The following is a 22,406-nucleotide window of genomic DNA, read 5'->3' on the forward strand; positions in this document are numbered from 1 at the left end:
TTATGGTGGTTTATTTGATTGATAGAATGCCTTCTATTCTTGGAAACACATCTCTTATTGAAAAAATATTTAAAATCCCTCTTGATTATATAAGATTGAGAATCTTTGGTTGTAAATATTTTATTTTTTCTAACAAAAAATGCTAAGCTTTCCGCCAAGGCCATTCCTTGTGTTTTCTTAGGCTATGCCGAAAATAAAAAAAGATTTAGGTGTTCTGATATTGAAAAGGTTAAGTTTTATGTTTCAAGGAATGTAACTTTTCTTGAAAAAGAAAATGGTTTTGAAAAATTTGAGTCTAAGAAACCATGTGGGTACTCCTTTTTATTCGATCTAATGCATGATAAAGTTGAGCATGATAATGCTATTGTTGATGATTATGTAAATGGACGCTATAATATTCATGATATGCATGAGAGTGACAATGATGACACTCATGATGCTTATGAAAGTGATATTCCTATTGTTGAACTTCACAATGAAATACAAGTCTATTCTTATTATACTCAAGACCAACCATTGAGTGCATTAAAGAGGTATTCCTAAAGCCAAGACATAGATCAATGTAGTGCTAGAAGATCTACAAGAATATCTCAAGCCCCTAGTAGGTCTCTATCCTATGAATCATTTGAACCCAACTATAGGGTGTGTCTTATGATCATTCACTCTTATATCGAACCATCCTCATATAATGAGGCCAAACATCATCATGAATGGATTAATGCCATGAATAATGAATTAGAAGCTTTAGAAAAGGCTAAAACTTGGGAGATTCAATCCTTACCAATAGGAAAGAAAACCATAAGGTGTAGTCAGGTATTCAAAATCAAAACAAAAAATGATAGAACATTAGAAAGATACAAAGCTAGTTGTTGTTGTTGTATTAGAAAGATACAAAGCTAGACTAGTAACTAAAGGGTTTAGTCAAGAATATGCATAGACTATGAGGAAACCTTTGCCCCAATAGCTAGGATGACAACAACTAGAACTCTTATCACCATAGCATCTATTAAGAAATGACTTATCTTTTAAATAGACATTAAAAATGCTTTTCTAAATGGAACCCTTAATGAAGAAGTCTATTTGGAACCTCCTCCCGAGTTAGGTTTGGCATATGGGAAGGTTCTTCGTTTGAGAAAAACTTTGTATGGTCTAAAACAAGCTCCTAAGGCTTGGTATGACTGGTTTAGCAATGTGATTGTTCAATTAGGATTTCGATCTTGTTATACTAATATTGCATTATTTGTTATGTCTTCTAATGCAGGTATAGTCATTTTACTCTTCTATGTGGACAATATGATTATCACAGGAGGTGATAAAGGGAGAGTTGGTCATTATCAAAGATATTCTAAAAAACAACTTTGATATTACAAATCTTGGTTTTCTTAGATAGTTTCTTGGAATTGAAGTTGCTTATTCACCTTGTGGATATTTTTTGTCTCAGACTAAGTATGCATATAAAATAATTAAAGGGTCAGGTCTTACTCATGAAAAGAGTTGACACATCGAAGGTCATCAATGCAAAAATGAAGAAAGATGATTGAGAGCCTCTAAATGACCCAACTTCATATCGCCAAATGATTGGCTTCTTAACTTACCTTTTTATTACTCATCCTGATATTGCTCATACTATTCATACTGCTAGTCAATTATAGCATGCTCCCACTATAATACATGAGTGTTGTAATGAGGATAGTTAGATATATTAAAAATACCATTAATCATGGTTTATTTTTATCATCTTCCTTCCTATTATATGTTATTTTATGTCCTGACTCTAATTGGGGTGGAGACGTAAATGATCGTCTCTCAACCACCGAATTTTGTATTTTTGTAGGTGATTTCTTGATATCTTGGAGGCCCCCTAATGGCTAGAAAGCTAGCTGTTGGGAGCTCCCCAACAACTAGAATTGTGTATATAAATATGGGGTTTTGCCCTCTTGAATGTAATGCATTTTTGTGTGCATTTATGCTCTCAATAAAGGTTATATTTTTACTTGTGTGTTTATTGGCTCATAAGTGGCTCTTGTTCTTGTAACTACTTGTGTGTGATTGTGCCTCTTGCTTGAGGTGTGTGGAGTTCTTGGCCCATAAGTGGCTCTTGTTCTTGGAACTACTTTTGTGTGATTGTGCCTCTTGCTTGAGGTGTGTGGAGGCTTTTTCTTGATTTTATTACAGGTTCTTCATGCATGCTATCCATGAAGAGGGAGAGAACGACTAACCTCCCATTCTTTATAGGCTTTCTTGTAGTCTAACAAAGCCTTTTCTCTTTCACTTCCTTTAAGTGTTTCTTCTTTAGAAGTTCTATCTTCTTCTACTATGGTTTTTGTGAGAATAGGTTGAGTTTCCAGAGCAAAACCATCAACATATTGCCACAAATCTTTGCGCATGAGAATTCTCTTCACCGCCATGGTCCACATGTTGTAAGTTGTTTCCATCAAACTTGATGGGAACAATGGTAACAACTTCTTTGTTGGCCATTAGAATGAGAAGAGAAGAATAAGAATGAGAGAAGAGGATGGGATATGAATAGTTTATGGAGGTTCCACCAAGACGCTTTCACACGAGCTCACGAACCTTCAATGCGATCACGAACCCACAAACTCCAAGAGTGCAAGGCTCTGAAACCATATAATCAAACAAGAAGTACAAAAATGGATGCCTTTAAGGGTTACAAGAATACAAGAGTGTGCCAAGAAAAATATGCCATTTATTGGCAAGATACAAACTCACAAAGTCACATAAACAAGCCACTAAAAGGCTGCAATATAAAAAATAAATATTTTATTTAACACAAAATGCGTGAGAAAGCATTAAACATACAATGGGAGAGGTCCCATATTTATAGAGCTAAAAGAGAGCAACAAGGCTAGACCAACTAGCCGTTGGATTAGGCTAGCAGGCCATAAATAATAAAAAACAACAAAAAATATTTTACAAAACTGCCCCTAATGGGCAGGTCCTATTACATGACATGAAAAGACAAAAATGCCCCTAAAGGGCATGGCCTATTACATGCATATCACAAGAATAACAAATACATATGTACATATGTACCAATACACATAGTGTATATACATATATTGATATGTATATATACATGTATATCATACACATTAATAGAGGCACAGGTCAAAGCCCTCATTTGACCCAAATTAGGGGAGGCTTGATGGTTTAGGGCACTTCTCTCTCTCTGTTGAAAGGAAGAAGAAGGCAAGACACTTTTAAAAAATCTACTGCAATTTTCCTTAAGAAAGCCCAAGAATGAGATTTGTTGGATCTTCTAAAACATTCTTGCAAATGGTTTCGACCATTGCAATATATATATATATATATATATATATTATACATTGATTTAGTAATTCATTGATTTTTTTATCTACCTCCTTTTTTGTGCTTTATATGTAATTGTAATTGATTGTTTGTTTTTAAAACTCTTTATTTGTGCTTTATATGCAAATTTTAATTGATTCTTTTTTTTCTACAACTCTTTGAGTTTTTAGTCCTTTTTTATGAGTTATGATAAATATATATATATATATATATAAAATTTTCATTTGCATTATTGCAGTTGAACAATGAGAAATGATGTAGGATGAGATCGTGAAACTAAAGTTCCAAATCCCACCAAGTTTAAGAAACTCATAGGGCATGTAATATGCAACTACAATATGCAACTACTGTCAGCGAGAGTTTATAGATGTCATTTCGAGGTTGAAACATCATTTAGCTGGCACAAGACATTGTTATTCTATGCAACAGGGTTCCATATGATGTGAAAAGGTTTTTTTAGAATTAACTAAGGGACCATAATGTAAGGAAACAAAGAGAAGGAACAAAGTAAGTTAGAAATTGGTAACAGTATTTAATTTGGTTCAACATCTTTAATGACCGATAATGTGGATGTTGGTGGATCAAGTAGTATGGCAAAAACAAGCGTAGTTGGTCCCATGGACCAATTTGTACAAAAAAACACAACAAACCACAATTAATAGTGCATTCAAAAGGGATGAGAGAAAAGACGCATGTCATGCCATTGGGAGGTTTTGTTATGCCAATGTCCTATCATTTAATCTTTGTAATCGTCCATATTTTGATCCAATGCTAGAAGTTGTTACAAATTATGAGTGAGGGTTCAAATCACCTTCTTACCATACGATTAGAATGTGCATTTTGAAGGATGAGGTAAAGTCTACTCATAAAATGTTAAAGAGTTCAAAAAAGAATTGCCTAAAGTTGGTTGCAGTATTGTGGCAAATGGCAAGGAAAGAAATTTAATTAATTTTCTTGTGAATAGCTCATCAGGAACAATATTTTTGAAGTATATTGACATCAGTGACATGAAAAAAAACTACTGAAAATTTATGTAAGTTATTTGAAGTTGTTAAAGAAGTTCATGAAGAAAATATGGTGCAATTCGTTATAGATAATGCACCAAATTATGTGGCAGCTAAGAATATGTTAACAACAGATAAAATATTTTTTTGGACACCATGTGCGACACATTACTTGGATTTGATGTTAAAAGATATTGGGAAGATACCAATTTTTAAAGACACAATAGAAAAAGTAAAGAAAATCACAAGATACATCTATAACTATGCATAAATATTAAATTTGATGAGAAAGTTCATAAAGAAAAGAGATCTTCTACGTCTAACCGTCACTCATTTTGCTACATCATATCTCATGCTTCATAGCATTAGACTTCACAGGAAAGAGTTGTAGTCGATGATTTTGTCTTCAAATTTTAGATAATCTAATTACTATAAAAAGGTTGATGCTAAGAAGATTACTGATATTATTATTTATGATCATAATTTTTGAACTGCCATATCATATTCTATTAAAAGTACGTTGCCTCTCATAAAAGTATTGTACGAGGCAATGAATAGAGCAAAGGAGGAAATTGCTTCGAACTTTAGTAATGTTAAAATAAAATATAAACCTATTTGGGACATCATTGATAAACGATAAAATTTGCAACTCCATAAGCCTTTGCATGTAGCTACTTATTATTTAAATCCTCAATTTCATTATGCTAAAAACTTCACCCCAGATGGAGAAGTTATGACTGTTTTTTATGATTGTGTTAAAAAATGGTTTTTGACTGAAAATTACAACACAAATAGATGCATTTAAAAAGGCAAAGGAGTTGTTTGGTAGAGAGACAATTGTTTCAACAAGGAAACTAAAAAGTCTTGGTAAGTTTGCACTTATGTTAATAAATATAGTACTGTTTTTATGTTTTATTTTTTTTGCTAATTGTGAGATTCTTATTGTTTTATCATTTTTTCATTGGTTATTTTGAATGTAGTTGATTGGTAGAGTTCATTTGGGCATGAAAATCCTGAACTGATGAATTTTGCAATTTGAATTCTAAGTTTAGCGTGTAGTACATCGTCGGGCTGTGAGCGAAATTGGAGTTGTGACTTTGTATTTTTTTTAAATACATTTCTATAAGTTTAATTATTTTATATATGATTATCAATGATGTGAAGTTATAGGTGCAGTCAAAACAAAGGAATAGACTTGAACAAGCGAATATGAATGCATTGGTTTTTGTCATGTACAATAAGAAGTTAAGGGAGAGAAATATGAGGAAGGCTACCAAAGACCCAATATGTTTATATCACATAGACTTAGAAGATGAGTGAATTGTTGAGATGGAAGATCAAATATTGCCTAACAATTCTAATTGGTTGGAAGATTCGTGGTTGGACCCGGACTTCAACATAAGCGCCATTGAGCATGTGCCTATTGAAGAAGTCACTTTGCATCATTGTTCACAAAGTGGTTCTAGGCAAGACAATACTGCAAGGTCATCAAGAGCTCTAGATAAAGCTATGTTCCTTTTGCCTTGTTATGAATATAAATGTATTTTTTAAATTATATGAAATAAGTATTTAGCACATGATTTTTTATTAAAAGAAAAAGAAAAAAAAGAAGTGATTAAGGATGTGGAAGAAGAAAGTGCAAATGATGAAGAGACGAAGAATGAGGATGAAGGAAAACCTGTTTATATGGATTCCTCAGATGATGACATTGAAGGCTTGGATATTGATGATGACGAGACACATGAAGTGCCTAGGGCCTAATTCATATCATAGGACTATGGGCATTCATATGCTTTTTTGGTCTTTCATTTGCACATGTGAATATTGTAACACTCATTTTGGAGAGTTTTGGACAAATACATTAACTTTTGGTTGCTAATAATATTATGCATTATATGACAATGATATGATGTTGAGGAATTTGATTGTTAGTGATTTTGTTACTTAAGTTTTTATTAAATGCTCATATTTTATTTGTTAGATACTTACATAGTTCAAGTTGTTGCATTAAGGTTACTTTTACATGTTATTCTCATATTTTTCGGTATTTATTTGAGATTTCCTAATTCTTATTGGTTGTTGCTTCATCAATAAAGCATTTCTTTTATTTATTTATATTTTTAGATGTTTTTTTAAAGTTTTTTAAAGTTTTTAAAAATATATTTTTGAGGCTTTACGCTTTACGCTTTACGCCTCGCTTCATATGTTGGCGGAGCGCTTCGCTATGCCTCAACACTTTTCACAACATTGGTTTGTAGCAGAGTTACCGGAAGCGCCTAGGTAAAAGGGGAAGCGCGCTTCTTCGAAAAGCGCGAAACATCGCGCTTCCGAAGCGTGAGGGGAAGCGTCCCCCTTTTTTTGGGAAGCGCGCTTCCCCCACGCTTCCCCCGCGCTTCTCCATTTTTTCTATTTTTTCGCTTCCCCTCGCTTCCGGTTCGCTTCCTAGGTCGCTTTTGGTTCGCTTCCTAGGTCGCTTCCGAGACGGTTCAGAATTTTCTTCTAAGTAGTCCCCTGCTTCCCTGCTTCCTAAATTTTTGAAAGTGCCTCGCTTCCCGGTCCCGCTTCCTCGGCTGGTAACTCTGGTTTGTAGTCTTTCATACCACTTTCTTAAGCAGGTCAATTGCATATTTTTGCTGAGACAAAAACATCTTCTAAGCATTTGTATCAATCTTCACCTCTAGAAAATATTTGTGGTCTCCTAAATCTTTTTATTTGGAACTTATTTTGTATATAATTCTTGAGCTCTTTTTTATGATTAATAGATGTTCCAGTAATGACTATGTGATTAATATATATCAGCAAAATGGTAATCCCATGTTTCATTTGAAACCATAAAGAGACCTATTTAGTTTACACACCTTTTTGTCTAGATCAACTTGTGCATAACTTGGCAGTTGTTTCATATACATCTCTTCCTTGACATCTCCACGTAAGAATGTATTCTTAATGTCCATTTGATTCAACTTCCAGTTGTCAATCATGGCAAGTGAAAGAACTAACCTGATTGTTTCCATCTTGATAATTGGGCTAAAGGTTTCATCGTAATCTAACCCATATTCCCATATTCTTGGGTGTATCATTTTGCAACTAGGTGCCCTAAACCTTTCAATGTTGCTATCCCTTTTGTGCATAAGTTTGTAAACCTACCTACACCCAACAACATTCTTGTCGATAGGCCTGTCAGCAATCTCCCAGGTACCACATGTATGGAATGCACACATTTCTTCATTCTTTGCTTTCACCCATCTATAGTTTTAGCTTGCCTGAGTATAACTCACTGGTTCCTGCATATCTTGGATATCATTAAAGAATACCTGATATGTTGTGCTAAATGTCTCATAGCTGGCCTATCTATCTATGGTGTGCCTCTCCCAATTGGACCTATGAACTTCTGATTGTATGTACAGAATTTCTCGTTCAACATCAACTTCCAATCTCATTAATATTGTGCACAGGTTCAACATGAATGGTTGAAGAATTAGCTCTCTTGTGATAGTCTTGTCCATAAAATCTATCTAGATTCATATTGAACTATGCTGTCTGCTGCTGCATATTATTTTCAGGCCTGCTATGGTACGTAATTGCTGAATAGCAATCACGCAATTCATTCCAAACACCCTTGGTTATAACCAGATCAACAATTTGTGCAATGATGTCCTCTGAGAAGATCAACTTCAACCAGTCAAGAAAAGTTGGTCTTGGCGAACCAATCATCATAAGCAAGATTAGAGACCGAGTCTACTTGCTTGTTGATCCCATTGTTTTCATCCTTAGATATATATTCTAGTGGGGCCTAGAGAGTGCCATGAATATGTCTCTAAAGTTTCATACATTGAATATATAGCATAATGACACTTTCTCAAACTATATAGTTGGATGGGTATCTTGGAAAAAGAAACGAGAATCCACTAAAGTAAGAATACTTGATGATGATGATGTCGATTTCATTATAACATTGGACGGTAACAACAAACCAGATGAACAAAGACAGCCGGAATAGCCTGGTTGATGTAATTGAAGCTGACAAGCATTTTTTGCTTTTTCTTTTTCGCTTCTGCCAAAATATGTCAGATATGATTGTGCATACATTGCATAGTTTACCTCAAGGCAGACAAATTGAGGCAGGCAAAAAACAAGATAGCATGTTAATCATGTGAGAATGATTAGAGAAGAAAGAAAAAGAAAAAGATTATTCAGGTCTGTTGTCTGTTTTGAGAGATAGGATATAAATATATACGTAGATTATGAATAAAAACAAGAACCCAATGATAGATATGATAAGGAGTGATGGCAGGAAGATTATATGATAGTCTGGAAACCAAGAAAACAAGTATGAGTGAGGGATACAAGGTAAAGATTTGGGAAAAAAAGGAGTAAAGACGATAAGGGAAGAACATTGATTACTAAAAGAGAACTTAGAGAAGCGAGGAAAAAAGGATGAAAGATTAGAAAGAAAAGATAAAAAAGGATATACGAAAGAAGAAAGGAAGTACCTCAAGGCACATGATTCTTAGGGGCACTTGAATCTTAGGGACTGACTCATTTAACTGTCCAAACCAAGTTGGCTGGCTTCAATAACATGTAAATAGTTGGTTTCTCAGTGTAAAGATGAAGCCAATGATGCTGGAAGAGCTTCGAGCCTCTAGAGTTTCTTCCTTAGGTGAGGGATGCCACCTACAAAACTTATGTTAAAAGGGGTCAATAAAAATTCATAATTACAAGGATAAATTTCATTTTGCTACAATCATGAGTACTGCGCCAAATATATCATGCAAAAAATGTGAAATTACAAATGTGCCATATTCAATGAGAGTCGCTTAAATTTCTAAATGCCCATATTGGCTAAATGTATTTCCTAACACTTACAAACTCTACTTCATACTTCTACCATTGAGCCTCCCCTTTACTAGCCTGCTAAGCTCTAGGTGACTTAGGTGGGTAACACATTCTAAAAAGCTCAAGATTTAACAGCAATGCTAAATTAGAAATAAAGATATTACCATGCAATCAAAACAGAATATGCGTGTATGGAAGTGCTTTATGTTTGCCACAATGTTATACACATAACAGTGCTCATCCGGAACTTCATATAACATACTTGATATCATGTGACTGTCTCATAAGTTCACCAAGAAGTGCTTTTAACATCGCTAAAACCAAATGGGTGACTATTTAAGCGAGTGTCAAAAACCCTGAGTTTGAACAGTGTCAAGATGTTGCAAACTGTAATATCGAATAGTGCACAAATCTTGCAACCCTGACTTTGAACAATGTAAAAATGTTGCACGTTCTGGTTTATGCCGACTTATTCTCATTTGTCTTTGATAGTTTTCCAACTCAGACCCCATTTAGCTGGGATTTCCAGTATGTTACAGGCTTTCTTTGTAGTCAGCAGCCAATCTGTTTCTAGATGGAGTGCCTATATACAGTTTCTTTCATAGGATTGTACCTGCAATCCTCACTCTGGGTAATATCTCATAATTTTCCTCTAGTTTTTTTAAATTTTAAAAGTATAATTTTAATTAAATAATTATATGTAATGTCTATAATTGAAAATAATAAATTATTATATATATGGGCTCGTGTCAATATGGGTCTGGACATGGTCCAGGGCCCATTAATGAGATCCATATATGAAATGTAACACCTGTGAATTTTATTCATTTTAACTTTTAAATTCAAGTGAAATTCAAGTTAAATTCATGTTAAAATCAGGTTAAATTCAGGCGAAATTCAAGAGTTTAAGTTTAACTAAGACTCTAGTTAGATCCATTATGAGTTGTAGATCCTGTAGGAGATCCGATTTGGCAATTTTGGATATGGGTTGGTTCAGAAAATGCATTTTTCAAATTAGACCGGCCTCTATTTTGAGTTTTTTTCACCTGGATCAAAGTCGACCAGCCTATATATATATATGTATATATATAGGTTAACTTTAATATGGATCTGGACATGGTTCAAGATCCATATTGACTAGTACCCATGAATGGGCTGAAATCCAAATGGATTTGGATTTGGGTCATGGGTCCAACCCAGACTCATAATCCATCCATAAACTTAAAAAAAAAGGGTAGTTAAGTTAGGGGAGAGTTCTATGTCAAATAGAACTCTACTCCAAACATATCTAGAGGGGGGGGGGGTTACCCCCTAGAAAAGCCTTCTTCTATATAGAGAGAGGCTAAGCTTTTAGCCTCTCTCTCTCAAATACGTTGGAAAAAAGAGAGAGAGAGAGAGAAAGAGAGAGAGAGAGAGAGAGGAAGAGAGGGAGAGAGGGAAAAGAAGAGAGAGAAAGAGGGAAAAGAAGAGAGAGAAGGGTGTCACCTTCTCCACCTTCTATTATTTTCGTGTTTTTTGCAGCAGTAAGGTACGAGTTCTCTTTTTCCGATAGAATGAGGGTTTAGCATGACTCAAATCATATGGGTTTAAGGGAAAATCATGTCTGATTTTTTTGCATGCATATATCATGTATTTTGAGCGTTCTTAATGCTTAAATCTGATTTTCTGCATCCCTGAACATGTCTACAAATTTCTGCATGCACATCCTATGTATTTTTAGTGTTCTTAATGCTTAAAATTTGATTTCCTACATCCTTAATCATGCCTACAATTTTTTGCACGTATAAAACATGTATTGTTTGCGTTCTTGATGCATTATTCTAATCTTTCTGCGTTCTTGAACATGCCTGTAAATTTATGCATGTATAAACTTGTATTATTTGTGTTCTTGATGCATTATTTTAAGCTTTATGCGTTTTGAAACAAATTCGCAACATATACATGTATATATATGTTTGCGTTCTGGACCAGATTCGCATCAATATATACGTATATATATGTTGTTTACGTTCTGGAATAGATTCGCTGTAATATATATATATATATATATATATATGATGTTTGTGCTCTAGACCAGATTTACAACAACATATACGAGCGTATATATGTTGTTTGCGTGCTGGACTAGATTCACAGTATATACATATGTATATATGTTGTCATATACTGGTTGTATCATGGTGTCATATGTTGCTTTGCATCAATACTGTTTATATGTTATTTGCATTATGATGTTTATGTTATGTTGTTTGCATTATGATGTTTGTGTTATGTTGTTTGCATATGTTATTTACATTATGCTATTTGCATTATGCTGTTTATGTTATGCTATCTACGTTCTTGAGCAGATTTGCAGCATAATATATATATATATATATATATACTGTTTGTTAAAATATATATATATATATATATACTTATATATATATACATCCGTATATATATAAGTATATATATACATATATGTATATATATACTATTTCTCATTTAGATAAATACCCGATAGGGGTATTCTTGTAAAACCACATATGTATTTTTTTCTTTTTTATTTTTTCTCTTTTTCCCTTTTTTCCTTTTTCTTTTTTTCTTTATTTTTTCCTTTTTGTAATGACCACAAGGGGGCCCCACACTTGTAGTCGTTGGGGCTCCAACGGTCAGATTTCTGACCGTTGGGGCTCCCAACGACTACAAGGGAGCCCCCCTTGTGGTTCCTTTTAGTGCTTCCCTCCTCTATAAATAGAGGAGGTCTTCCCCTCTTAAATGTATGGGTTTTTACACCCTTCTCTTCCTTTCTTCAATAAATCCAACTTATGACTTCAAGTCATTTCCTATATTTGTGAGTTTTTGTGTGTGCACATTTGGTGTTTGTGTTCTTGGCTCTTGTAGTCACTCTTAAGGAGTGACTTTTGCTCTATTGGTGCTTCCGCCTCTTTTCATTACATGGTATCAGAGCTCGGTTAGTGATTGGGCTTCTCTTTTGACATCTTGGAAAGCGTGCCTCTCAAAGTTTTGAAGAAAGGAAGTATATTTGGTGCCGATGGAACGTGACTCTAAAGTGGAGCTCTCTTTCAAGCTAAATGGGTCCAACTATCTCATGTGGGCCTCCGCTATGGAAAATCATCTAAGAGGTAAGAAACTTTAGGGTTTTGTTATGGGGACTACTCCCGAACCCTCTCTTGTTCTTACCAAAATTGAAAATGAAGTTGAAAAGGCTTTAGATGGCGATGAGCGCATCAAAGCCATTAATGAACATTAATCCAAAATCGAGGATTGGGAAAGCAACCATGCCAAAATCTTGGCATGGTTTATGAACAACGTAGATCTTAAAAATTGTGCCAATATTGCCAAGTTTAGAAGAGCCAATGAGGCTTGGTTTTTTCTTAAGGGTATGTATACCCAAAAGGATCTTGCTCGGCAATTCTTTTGCCAAGAAAAAATTCGTTTCACCAAACAAATGGATATGAGTGTCCGGGACTATTTTAGCTCTCTAACTCCTCTTTGGGATGAGCTTGCCCTTCTTGAGCCCAAATGGGTTGCTCCACAAGACATTGAACTAAGAAGGGAACAAATTGAAAAGGAGCACTTTTTTCAATTCCTTCATGGACTTCGCCCGGAATTTGAACAAGTGAGGGCATCTCTTCTCCATAGAAGCAAAGCTCTACCTATTGAAGATGCTCTTGCCGAGGTATGTCAAGAAGAAACTCGACTTGGCTTGAGCATTAGGAATGATGAAGTTTTGGCCGTTAATAGGTCCGGATCAAATGTTAAAGCATATAGACCTCCCCACTTTAACAAAAATATCAATGGGCCTAGAAGGGGAATAATATGCCATTATTGTAATGAACCGGGTCACATTAGACCGGCTTGTCCTAAACTCAAAGGAAAAGTTGCCGTGGTTGGGGAAACTTCTCCAAAGAAGGAAGAAAGTACCAAAGAAGGAGATATCAAAGAAACTCTAAATCACATCTCCGAAGTTCTTCAACATCTTCTTAAGACTTCTCCTTCAACATCCGGGGCCGCCATTGCCTACTCTTCATCTCCTCCAGGTATGTGCATACTAGACTCCGGTGCTTCTTTTCATATGACATCTCATAAAAATTCTCTTTCAAATATTTTTTTTGAACCTATATCTTCTTGTGTTTCAACGGCCGATGGTACATCACTAAAAATTGAAAGTATTGGATCTCTTGATTTCAAAAACTTCTTTGTTCCTAAAGTAAGAATCGTTCCTAAAATAAATTTAAATCTTTTTTTCGTATCTCAAATCACCGATCATGGATGCCAAGTCTCTTTCTCACCTAAGGATTGCACCGTGCAGGATCTCCAGTCAGGGAAGCTGATTGGGCAAGGCCATAGAAGGGGTGACCTCTACTTTATGGATTTTTTGACTCTCCCATGTAAGGCATCATGCAATCTTGTAAAAGACAAAAGTATTGGAATATGGCATGAGAGACTTGGCCATCCAAATTTTGTAAAAATGTCTCTTTTTCCGTTTTTGAACAATACTTGTAAAGACAATCACATGACTTGTAAAGATTGCATTTTTGGGAAATCTAAAGCTATTCCATTTCCACAAAGAAGTTACTTTACCACTCGGCCATTTGAACTTATTCATTCCGATGTGTGGGGACCTTCCCCTATTTTGTCTAAAGGAGGTTTTTCGTATTATGTGGTATTTATTGATGATTTTACTCGATTCACGTGGATTTACTTCCTAAGTCGTAAATCCGAAGTTTTCTCCTTCTTTAAAGAATTTCATGCAATGGTCAAAAACCAATTTTTGGGAAATTTATCTATTCTTAGATCCGATTCGGGAGGAGAATATATGTCCAATGATTTTCAAAACTATTTAAAAGAAAATGGAATTTTCCACCAACGTTCTTGTCCCAACACTCCACAACAAAATGGACTTGCGGAAAGAAAGCATAGGCACATAATAGAAACTACAAGAACGTTATTAATCTCAAGAAACATTCCAAAATCCTTTTGGGCCGAAGCGGTTCTAACCTCTACATATCTTATCAATAGAACCCTTTCGTCCTCTTTAAAAAATCTTTCTCCATTTGAAAAACTTTACAATATGTCTCCCGATTACAAAAGACTAAGAATTTTTTGATGTAAATGTTTTGTTTTAACTCACAAGAATGATAAACTTTCCCCTAGGGCTATTAAATGTATTTTTTTGGGATATGGCGAAAAACAAAAAGGGTATAGATGTTTTGACATACTTAAAAATAAGCTTTATATCTCTAAAGATGTCACATTCCTTGAAGAGGAAAGTGGTTTTTCGCACCAACCGAATGCAAATATTGATTATTCATTCTTATTTGACTTATTGCCTAAAGAAAACATCATAGATGATCATATCGATTCTAATGAATCTCTTAGTGAAGATCTTGTTGAACATCCAAACGATGATCAAAACCTTGAAGAAAATGTTTAAAGACAAATTCAAGTCTACTCTAGAAGGAATGAAAGGAATCCTCCTTGTGCCCTTGAAAAATTTTCCCAAAATGAGTTCACCGAAGAGACTTCTCAAAGAAGATCAAATCGGATTTCCAAAATACCAAATAGATTTGTTTCTTATGATTCTTTTTCACCTAACTTTCGAGCATGCCTTCTTGCTCTTCACTCTTTTCATGAACCATCTCATTACAATGATGCTAAGCAATATGCTCATTGGAATGAAGCTATGCAACTTGAACTTAATGCTCTTAAAAAGGCACAAACTTGGGAAATCATTGATCCTCCCAATGGCAAGAAACCCATCGGATGTAGATGGGTTTTTAAAGTAAAAACTAAGAGTGATGGTTCATTGGAAAGGTATAAGGCTAGGTTGGTAGCCAAAGGATATGCCCAAGAGTATGGGGTAGATTATGATGAAACCTTTGCCCCCGTTGCTCGAATGACTAGTGTTCGAGCTCTTATTGCTATAGCCGCAGTTAAAGAATGACCAATTTTTCAACTTGATGTTAAAAATGCCTTTTTGAATGGTAATTTAAATGAAGAAGTGTATATGGAACCACCTCCAGGTATGGATTTAAATGAAAAAAATTTGAAATTAAAAAAGGCTTTATATGGTCTTAAGCAAGCACCTAAATCTTGGTATGATAGGTTTAGTAACGTATTAATAAATTTAGGATTTTCTTCTTGTTATACTGACACTGCTCTTTTTGTGAAAAGAACAGGTGACTCCATTATTATGCTTCTGCTGTATGTTGATGATATGATCATCACTGGGAATGACAAAAAGGGAGTAAATGATGTTAAGTCTATGCTAAAAGATACTTTTGATATGTCTGACCTTGGTTATTTGCGATATTTTTTAGGTATTGAAGTGGCTTATTTCGAACGTGGATACATCTTATCTCAGATGAAGTTAGCTGCTGAAATTTGTACCAAATCAGGAATATCTGATGAAAAGAAAGTTGAGACTCCCGAAGTTATCAATGCAAAACTTAGACTTGAAGATGGTGTTCTTCTTGAAGATCCAACTCCCTACCGTCAATTAATTGGATCCCTCACTTATCTATCCATCACCCGTCCTGACATAGCTCATGCGGTTCATGCAGCAAGCCAGTTCCAGCACGCACCTACCACGGTTCATATGGCGGCCGTAATGAGAATTGTGCGATATATCAAAAACACCATCTCAAAGGGACTCTTCTTATCCTCTTCCTCATCTCTTGAATTGACTGCTTTTACTGATGCTGACTGGGGAGGCAATCCCAATGATCGTATCTCAATTACGGGTCTTTGTATATTTTTAGGTGAGTCTCTCATCTCGTGGAGATGCAAGAAGCAGCAGAAAGTCTCCTTATCATCTACTGAAGCTGAGTATCGGGCTATGGCGATGACAACTATGGAAATCGTATGGCTCAGAAGTCTCCTTGCTGACATGGGCGTCCTAATTTCCACTCCTACCAAGCTCTGCTGTGATAACAAAAGTGCGATATACATTGTCAGCAATCACACCTTTCATGAACGGACAAAGCATATCGAGATGGATTGCCATTATGTTCGAGACGAATATCTCAGAGGGACTATCTCATTACCATATGTTACTTCAGAATATCAGCTGGCTGACTTCTTCACCAAAGCGCTTCCAACTCCACGATTTATGTTCCTCCTTAGCAAACTTTCGGTCTTCTCCTCGTAAAATTTGAGGGGGCGTGTTAAAATATATATATATATATATATATACATCCGTATATATATAAGTATATATATATACATATATGTATATATATACTATTTCTCATTTAGATAAATACCCGATAGGGGTATTCTTGTAAAACCACATATGTATTTTTTTCTTTTTTCTCTTTTTCCCTTTTTTCCTTTTTCTTTTTTTCTTTATTTTTTCCTTTTTGTAATGACCACAAGGGGGCCCCACACTTGTAGTCGTTGGGGCTCCAACGGTCAGATTTCTGACCGTTGGGGCTCCCAACGACTACAAGGGAGCCCCCCTTGTGGTTCCTTTTAGTGCTTCCCTCCTCTATAAATAGAGGAGGTCTTCCCCTCTTAAATGTATGGGTTTTTACACCCTTCTCTTCCTTTCTTCAATAAATCCAACTTATGACTTCAAGTCATTTCCTATATTTGTGAGTTTTTGTGTGTGCACATTTGGTGTTTGTGTTCTTGGCTCTTGTAGTCACTCTTAAGGAGTGGCTTTTGCTCTATTGGTGCTTCCGCCTCTTTTCATTACACTGTTTGCTTTTTTAACAGCTTCGCAACACTATAAATATGTTTGCATTTGAACATGAAATTTTGGTTATTTATGTGTTTCATGTTCACTAAAAAATCTTGCAATGCTAATTTATTATGGTAAATGTTGATCCAGTGACAGGGTCATTGAGGGTTGTGAGTATGTGTTGCTTACAAAATATTGAATTGTGATTTTTGCATTGTAAAATGATTTTGTCAAAATTTGGTTCTCTGAAGTAATTACACTGTTGAATTGATAGGGTAAAGACCCGAATTCGTTATTGCATGTTGATTTGCATAACTATTGTTGTGTAAAGAACTCTTAATTAATTAAGATGGTAAAAGAGACCTGGTGTCCCTTTGAAAGGGTGAGAATCTTGGAAGGCGGTCGTGGAGGACCGTGAGGATACTAAATATCGTGTGTATTTATTGTCTCCAAGAACCCGATGTGTGGTTCATGTTCTAGATCACGATTGTAGGAAACTTTCAGCGACTTTGCCTGGGGGTGTTGTTGTTGACTCAACTATAATTATTGATATACCAAGAAAGTTTCGTCAATGGATGATGATTTTATTGATGTCTCAACATTAGGTGATGATTCCTAATGTTCCAATTGATGGTGACGATTTCTGATATCGCTCGAGGAACAAGTGTAGAACCCAGAAATTAAAAATACAGATTGTGTGTTAAGCTGCCAGAGAGAACTGTCTTTAACCTATGGAACTTTGCCCGTTTTGAGTATTCACGGGTTTGTAAAAAAGTGAAAATTAAATAGGGCTGTGTGCAAAAACAATTTTGATAAATCAAGTTAAAAAGTTATTCATGCATGTTGCATTGATTCATGCATCTCTAAATGTTTAACATTAATTTTATGCATTCTTAAATGTTTAATTTAGCATAAAATTATTGGTTGGTTGCTTGAACTGCTTAGATGATAAGTTTGTTCTAATGATATGTTTTTTGTGATCCCTTTTAAACTTATGCTTGATTTACTTTATGTTATTTCTTTATTGTTGAAAATTTAGAGGGTCTCGTACGAGAACTTCGGTTTTTACCCGGTTTTTAAAATAATGTATTACAAATACTGAGTTTCCGTGATGAGGGAGGCTGGCTAGAGGACTCAATGTTTATGGTTTGGTGGCCCAGGTTCTGATGTGCACGAGATTAGCTAGAGTTGATTTTGAAATTATTTGAAACTTTATTGACAATATTTGATTAAGTAAATGAAGTTCAGCTCATGGTTTAAATTTATTCTGTCTGAAATGGTTTAATGATTGTGAATATTAAATCGGTAATATGCCCCTTGTCCTTGAGAGGTTTTCCGCAATTGTTTTTAAAAAAATATCGCATTTTTCGAAGGTAGTTTGGGGTCATTACACCCTGCCATATACTAGACTTTATTACAGAGTAGCTGCAATGTTGGAACTGAAAACACTGAATATATAGTCACAAGCTGAAATACTGAAATGCGTGATCACTAGGGGTGGCAAAATCTGACACGACCCACCAACCCGCTTCTTAGGCGGGTTCAGGTTTGGCTTAAACGGGTTCGTGTTGTAAACCCGTTTATTAAACGGGTCGGGTTCGTGTTAGGGATATGCCAACCCGGCTGACCCGTTTAATAAACGGGTTAGGCGGGCGGGTCAACCCGTTTACCCGGACCAGACCCGCCAACCTGCCCGCCAACCCGTTTACCCCAAGGTTGTTAAATGCGATGAGGCGAAGCGAGGCGTTGAGCATGTTATGAAGCGAGGCGTAAGCCTCGAGGCGTTGAAGCGTAAGCTTCATGATCAGAATAATAAAATCTATAATATTAATAAAATAATGAAATAAGAAGTGAAAATGAGTTATGCATACCATTACAAAATGAGTATACATAATAGTTGTAACAGAGAGAGAGGTTGTGCTTTACCGTTTCAAGTTGTCACAAATTTGAAAGTGTGTAATGAGCAATCAGCCTCTATCATGCATATGTAGTGACACTGAAAAGTAATGTCACTACATATGTGCCCAAAAATATAAACCCAAAAGTAATGTCCAAAATACAATGCATTTTCTCTCTTAATCCTGTATCAGGGGTTCAATCAAACCTTACACGTAGAGATCACTGGCCGTAATCTTTGGCCATTTGGAAGGAGTTAAGTCATTAGGGTTAAATGTCATTGAAAGATTAAGAGAATATAAAATTAATAGAAAACAAAATAGTTTTCCGAACTACAGTAAATATGAGAACACAACCTAAATTGTTAAACACATATCCTGGTAATGGATCAGATGCCAAGGCAAGAAGATGAAAATTGCCAGAAAACAATTCCAATGGAAGAACAAATGCCAAGACAGATCCTAGCAAGAAAACAGATGCCAAGAAACAAATTGTACACGAAGAAATCTTACATAAAATCCTAATAATATGAATATGAAAAAGAGTATTAGGCAAGAGATGGAGAAAACAACATTCAAGAATATATATATATATATATATATATATATATATATATATATATATATATATATATATATCAAGAATGGAAACCCAGAAACCAAATTTTTAAATCCCAATCAAGAATCAAACAGAGCAGGGAAAGATTACCTCAGAAATCTGAAACTCAGAAGCGATCAAAGAAAGACCCATTTCTCCATTCGGCAAGGACTTGTTCTCCAATGTCGGATTCTCGAAGATCTCAGGGGTGTTCACCGGCATCGGCGCCAACAATCCCGCCGGCGAAATCAGCCCTTTCTCGGCCAAGCAGAGTTTCTTCTGATGTCGGTGATGGGATTCGAGCATAGGAAACTCGGATTCTTCCTCGACCCTCTGCAACAGGGTTGGGGGAGGCACGAAAAGGGAAAGGAGGGGATGCTGCGGGGGGGAGGGGATGAAGGTTTAAAAGAAACCCTCCCCCCCTTTCGTGTTTTAATTTTCGTGGGTTGTACATGATGCGTACGCCTTATAATCGAAGCGGGCCTCAAAGCGAGGTGCACGCTTCACTCATGTGAAGCGTGTGCTTCGAACCCACAAACGCACTACAGCGCTTCAGTATTTTGATCGTGCGCTTCGCCTCTGAGGCGTACGCTTCAGGTACTGAGGCGTACGCCTCTCACAACACTGGTTTACCCGACCCCGCCGGCTAACCCGCCAACCCGCCCGCTAACACGAACCCGACCCGCTAACCCGCCAACCCGCCAACCCGTTTACCCGACCCGACCCATTTATTAAACGGGTTAACCGTGTCGTGTTTGGTTACCCGTTTAATAAATGGGTCGGGTTCATGTTTGCCACAACTGACCCGTTTAATAAATGGGTCGGGTTCGTGTTGAGGTATGCTGACCCGCCAACCCGCCGACACGATCCGCCAACCCGACCCAATTGCCACCCCTAGTGATCACTGTGCTAATCCTAGGTGTGTTCTCAAATGGCTTCTAAATGTTTATAATTGACTCAAAGTTTCAACATTGACCATATGGTTTATTATGATTTATGATGAATTTTGTGGATTGTCAAATCAGAAAGGTATATGGATTGCATGCTAAAGAAATTGAAATGCAGAAAAGCATATTTGGAGCACATACAACATACATGATACAGGTCGTCATTCTGACTCATGTCTCCATCCATTTCTTTCTAACACACATATTTCTAGGTTCAAGTTGCACAGCTGATTCTTAATTAAAGTGTTCTCTTGACTTGTGGTTCATTGTTTAGACTTGATTATGTCCATTCTCTCTTTGTTAGTTAAACAGTGTTTCTGTGGAAACACATTATGAGGGTTAGTTCTGTTAGGTATTATGATTATTTTTCATGTCCTAATATGGCTATCCTACTCTTTTTTCTTCTTTGTGCTTTCTTTTGTCTTTTGTTTGCTTTAGGGCCTAACATATAGTTGATGCAGGTGAGATATCCAGACCGAATAACTCTTATACGAGGAAACCATGAGAGCCGACAGATTACTCAGGTCTGATAATGATGCTTCATGCCTTTATTTTTCTGAATTAAAAAAAGATTCAACTTGCTAGTTTGGTTTTTGTAATCTTTGTTTTGTCAGGTATATGGATTTTATGATGAGTGCCTCAGGAAATATGGTTCAGTTAATGTCTGGAGATACTGCACTGATATATTTGATTACTTAAGGTCATTTAATTTTTTAATGTTTATTTTCCATTATTATCATTTATATGATATTTCAATGTCGTCCTTCACCTTCTTGATGCAATGGGGAACTTTGGATAGATTGCAGTGAACACTAGAAAAAATGAACTTGTCACCCTAAAAGGCTAAAATCTTGAAACACCATGGTTTAGATGGGTTCCACGAATTGGTGTTAGTTCTCTGCTGTTGATTGATTCATTCACAGTGCTTTCTTGCAGTTTGTCAGCACTCATTGAGAATCGTGTTTTTAGTGTTCATGGCGGTCTTTCTCCATCTGTGACTACAATAGATCAGGTATTTCTTTTGGCCCCTGTGGTTGCATTAGAGTAATCACTGCAATTGTCTTGGATAACCAAACATTTCTTTCTTCAGATCAGAAAGATTGACCGGAAGCAGGAAGTACCTCATGATGGTGCCATGTGTGACCTACTATGGTCGGATCCTGAAGACATAGTCGACGGATGGGGTCTAAGCCCTCGAGGTGCTGGATTCTTGTTTGGTGGCAATGTGGTCAGCATGTTTAATTACACAAACAAGATTGACTACATCTGTCGTGCTCATCAATTGGTGATGGAAGGCTATAAGTGGATGTTCAATAACCAAATTGTCACGGTCTGGTCTGCACCCAATTATTGTTACAGGTATTCCCCCATCTGGTGTACTATTATCCTTGTTCCTTACACTTTCAATCCACCAACTGCATAGTTTTGTGAATTTGTGGTTATTTTTCCAGATGCGGAAATGTGGCTGCAATTCTGGAGCTGGATGAGAATTTAAACAAACAGTTTCGTGTCTTTGAGGCGGCCCCTCAGGTCTGTTTCTAATCTTGGAACTTTATTTTTACCATTTCTGCCCTTTTTTATGGGCCTTGATGTTGCCATTGGTGATATGCAGGAATCAAGAGGTTTTCCTTCCAGAAAACCTGCGCCCGATTACTTCCTTTGATTGGAAATGTGGGTCATTTTCCTTTTTCCAATATGTGAAATCACCTAGTGAGCCAATCGGGGTTGGACTGAAATTTTTGTTTCATCAGAATCATGCTCATGATTACCTGGTTCACTGAGGTGGTGTCATGAAGCCCTGTCGACCGTATTGTTCTTAACAGATCGTTTAATTGATATGAGTTGATGGGCTTCCTTTGTAAGAATGAGAAACGTATTATGATGTATGTACTTTGGAAAGATCTTATATTTTTACACGAGAGGAAAGTCATTTTAAAACTTAGGACTATTGATTCTTTAGAAAGGAGATGAGAGTACGCTCTCTGAAGCCTCAGGGTGTTTGTTTCTGTGGTGAGATCGGTCGAGGCTTGGTGCTGATGTGATAAGGGTGCAAAATATTGGATTTACTTGGACCTCTGTTCTCGAGGGTGACCTTTTTTTCTT

General features: G+C 36.1%; 1 protein-coding gene across 2 annotated transcripts in view; it reads left to right on the forward strand.

Annotated features, from left to right (window-relative positions):
* The window catches only part of LOC149813022 (serine/threonine-protein phosphatase PP-X isozyme 2), an 87,482-nt gene extending 65,343 nt beyond the window's left edge, over positions 1-22,139 (forward strand). For both annotated transcript variants that reach the window (XM_089992507.1, XM_089992506.1), the window contains exons 3-8: positions 20,765-20,827; positions 20,918-21,003; positions 21,240-21,315; positions 21,394-21,662; positions 21,755-21,833; positions 21,916-22,139. In XM_089992507.1, the coding sequence (XP_089848633.1) occupies positions 20,765-20,827; positions 20,918-21,003; positions 21,240-21,315; positions 21,394-21,662; positions 21,755-21,833; positions 21,916-21,966 (624 nt within the window). In that variant the 3' untranslated portion in view covers positions 21,967-22,139. The remainder of the gene's footprint in view (positions 1-20,764; positions 20,828-20,917; positions 21,004-21,239; positions 21,316-21,393; positions 21,663-21,754; positions 21,834-21,915) is intronic.
* The last annotated feature ends 267 nt before the right edge of the window (positions 22,140-22,406 follow it).

The sequence above is a fragment of the Nuphar pumila genome, chromosome 16, assembly GCF_984573655.1.
Source record: "Nuphar pumila chromosome 16, dmNupPumi1.hap1.1, whole genome shotgun sequence".
NCBI lineage: Eukaryota > Viridiplantae > Streptophyta > Magnoliopsida > Nymphaeales > Nymphaeaceae > Nuphar > Nuphar pumila.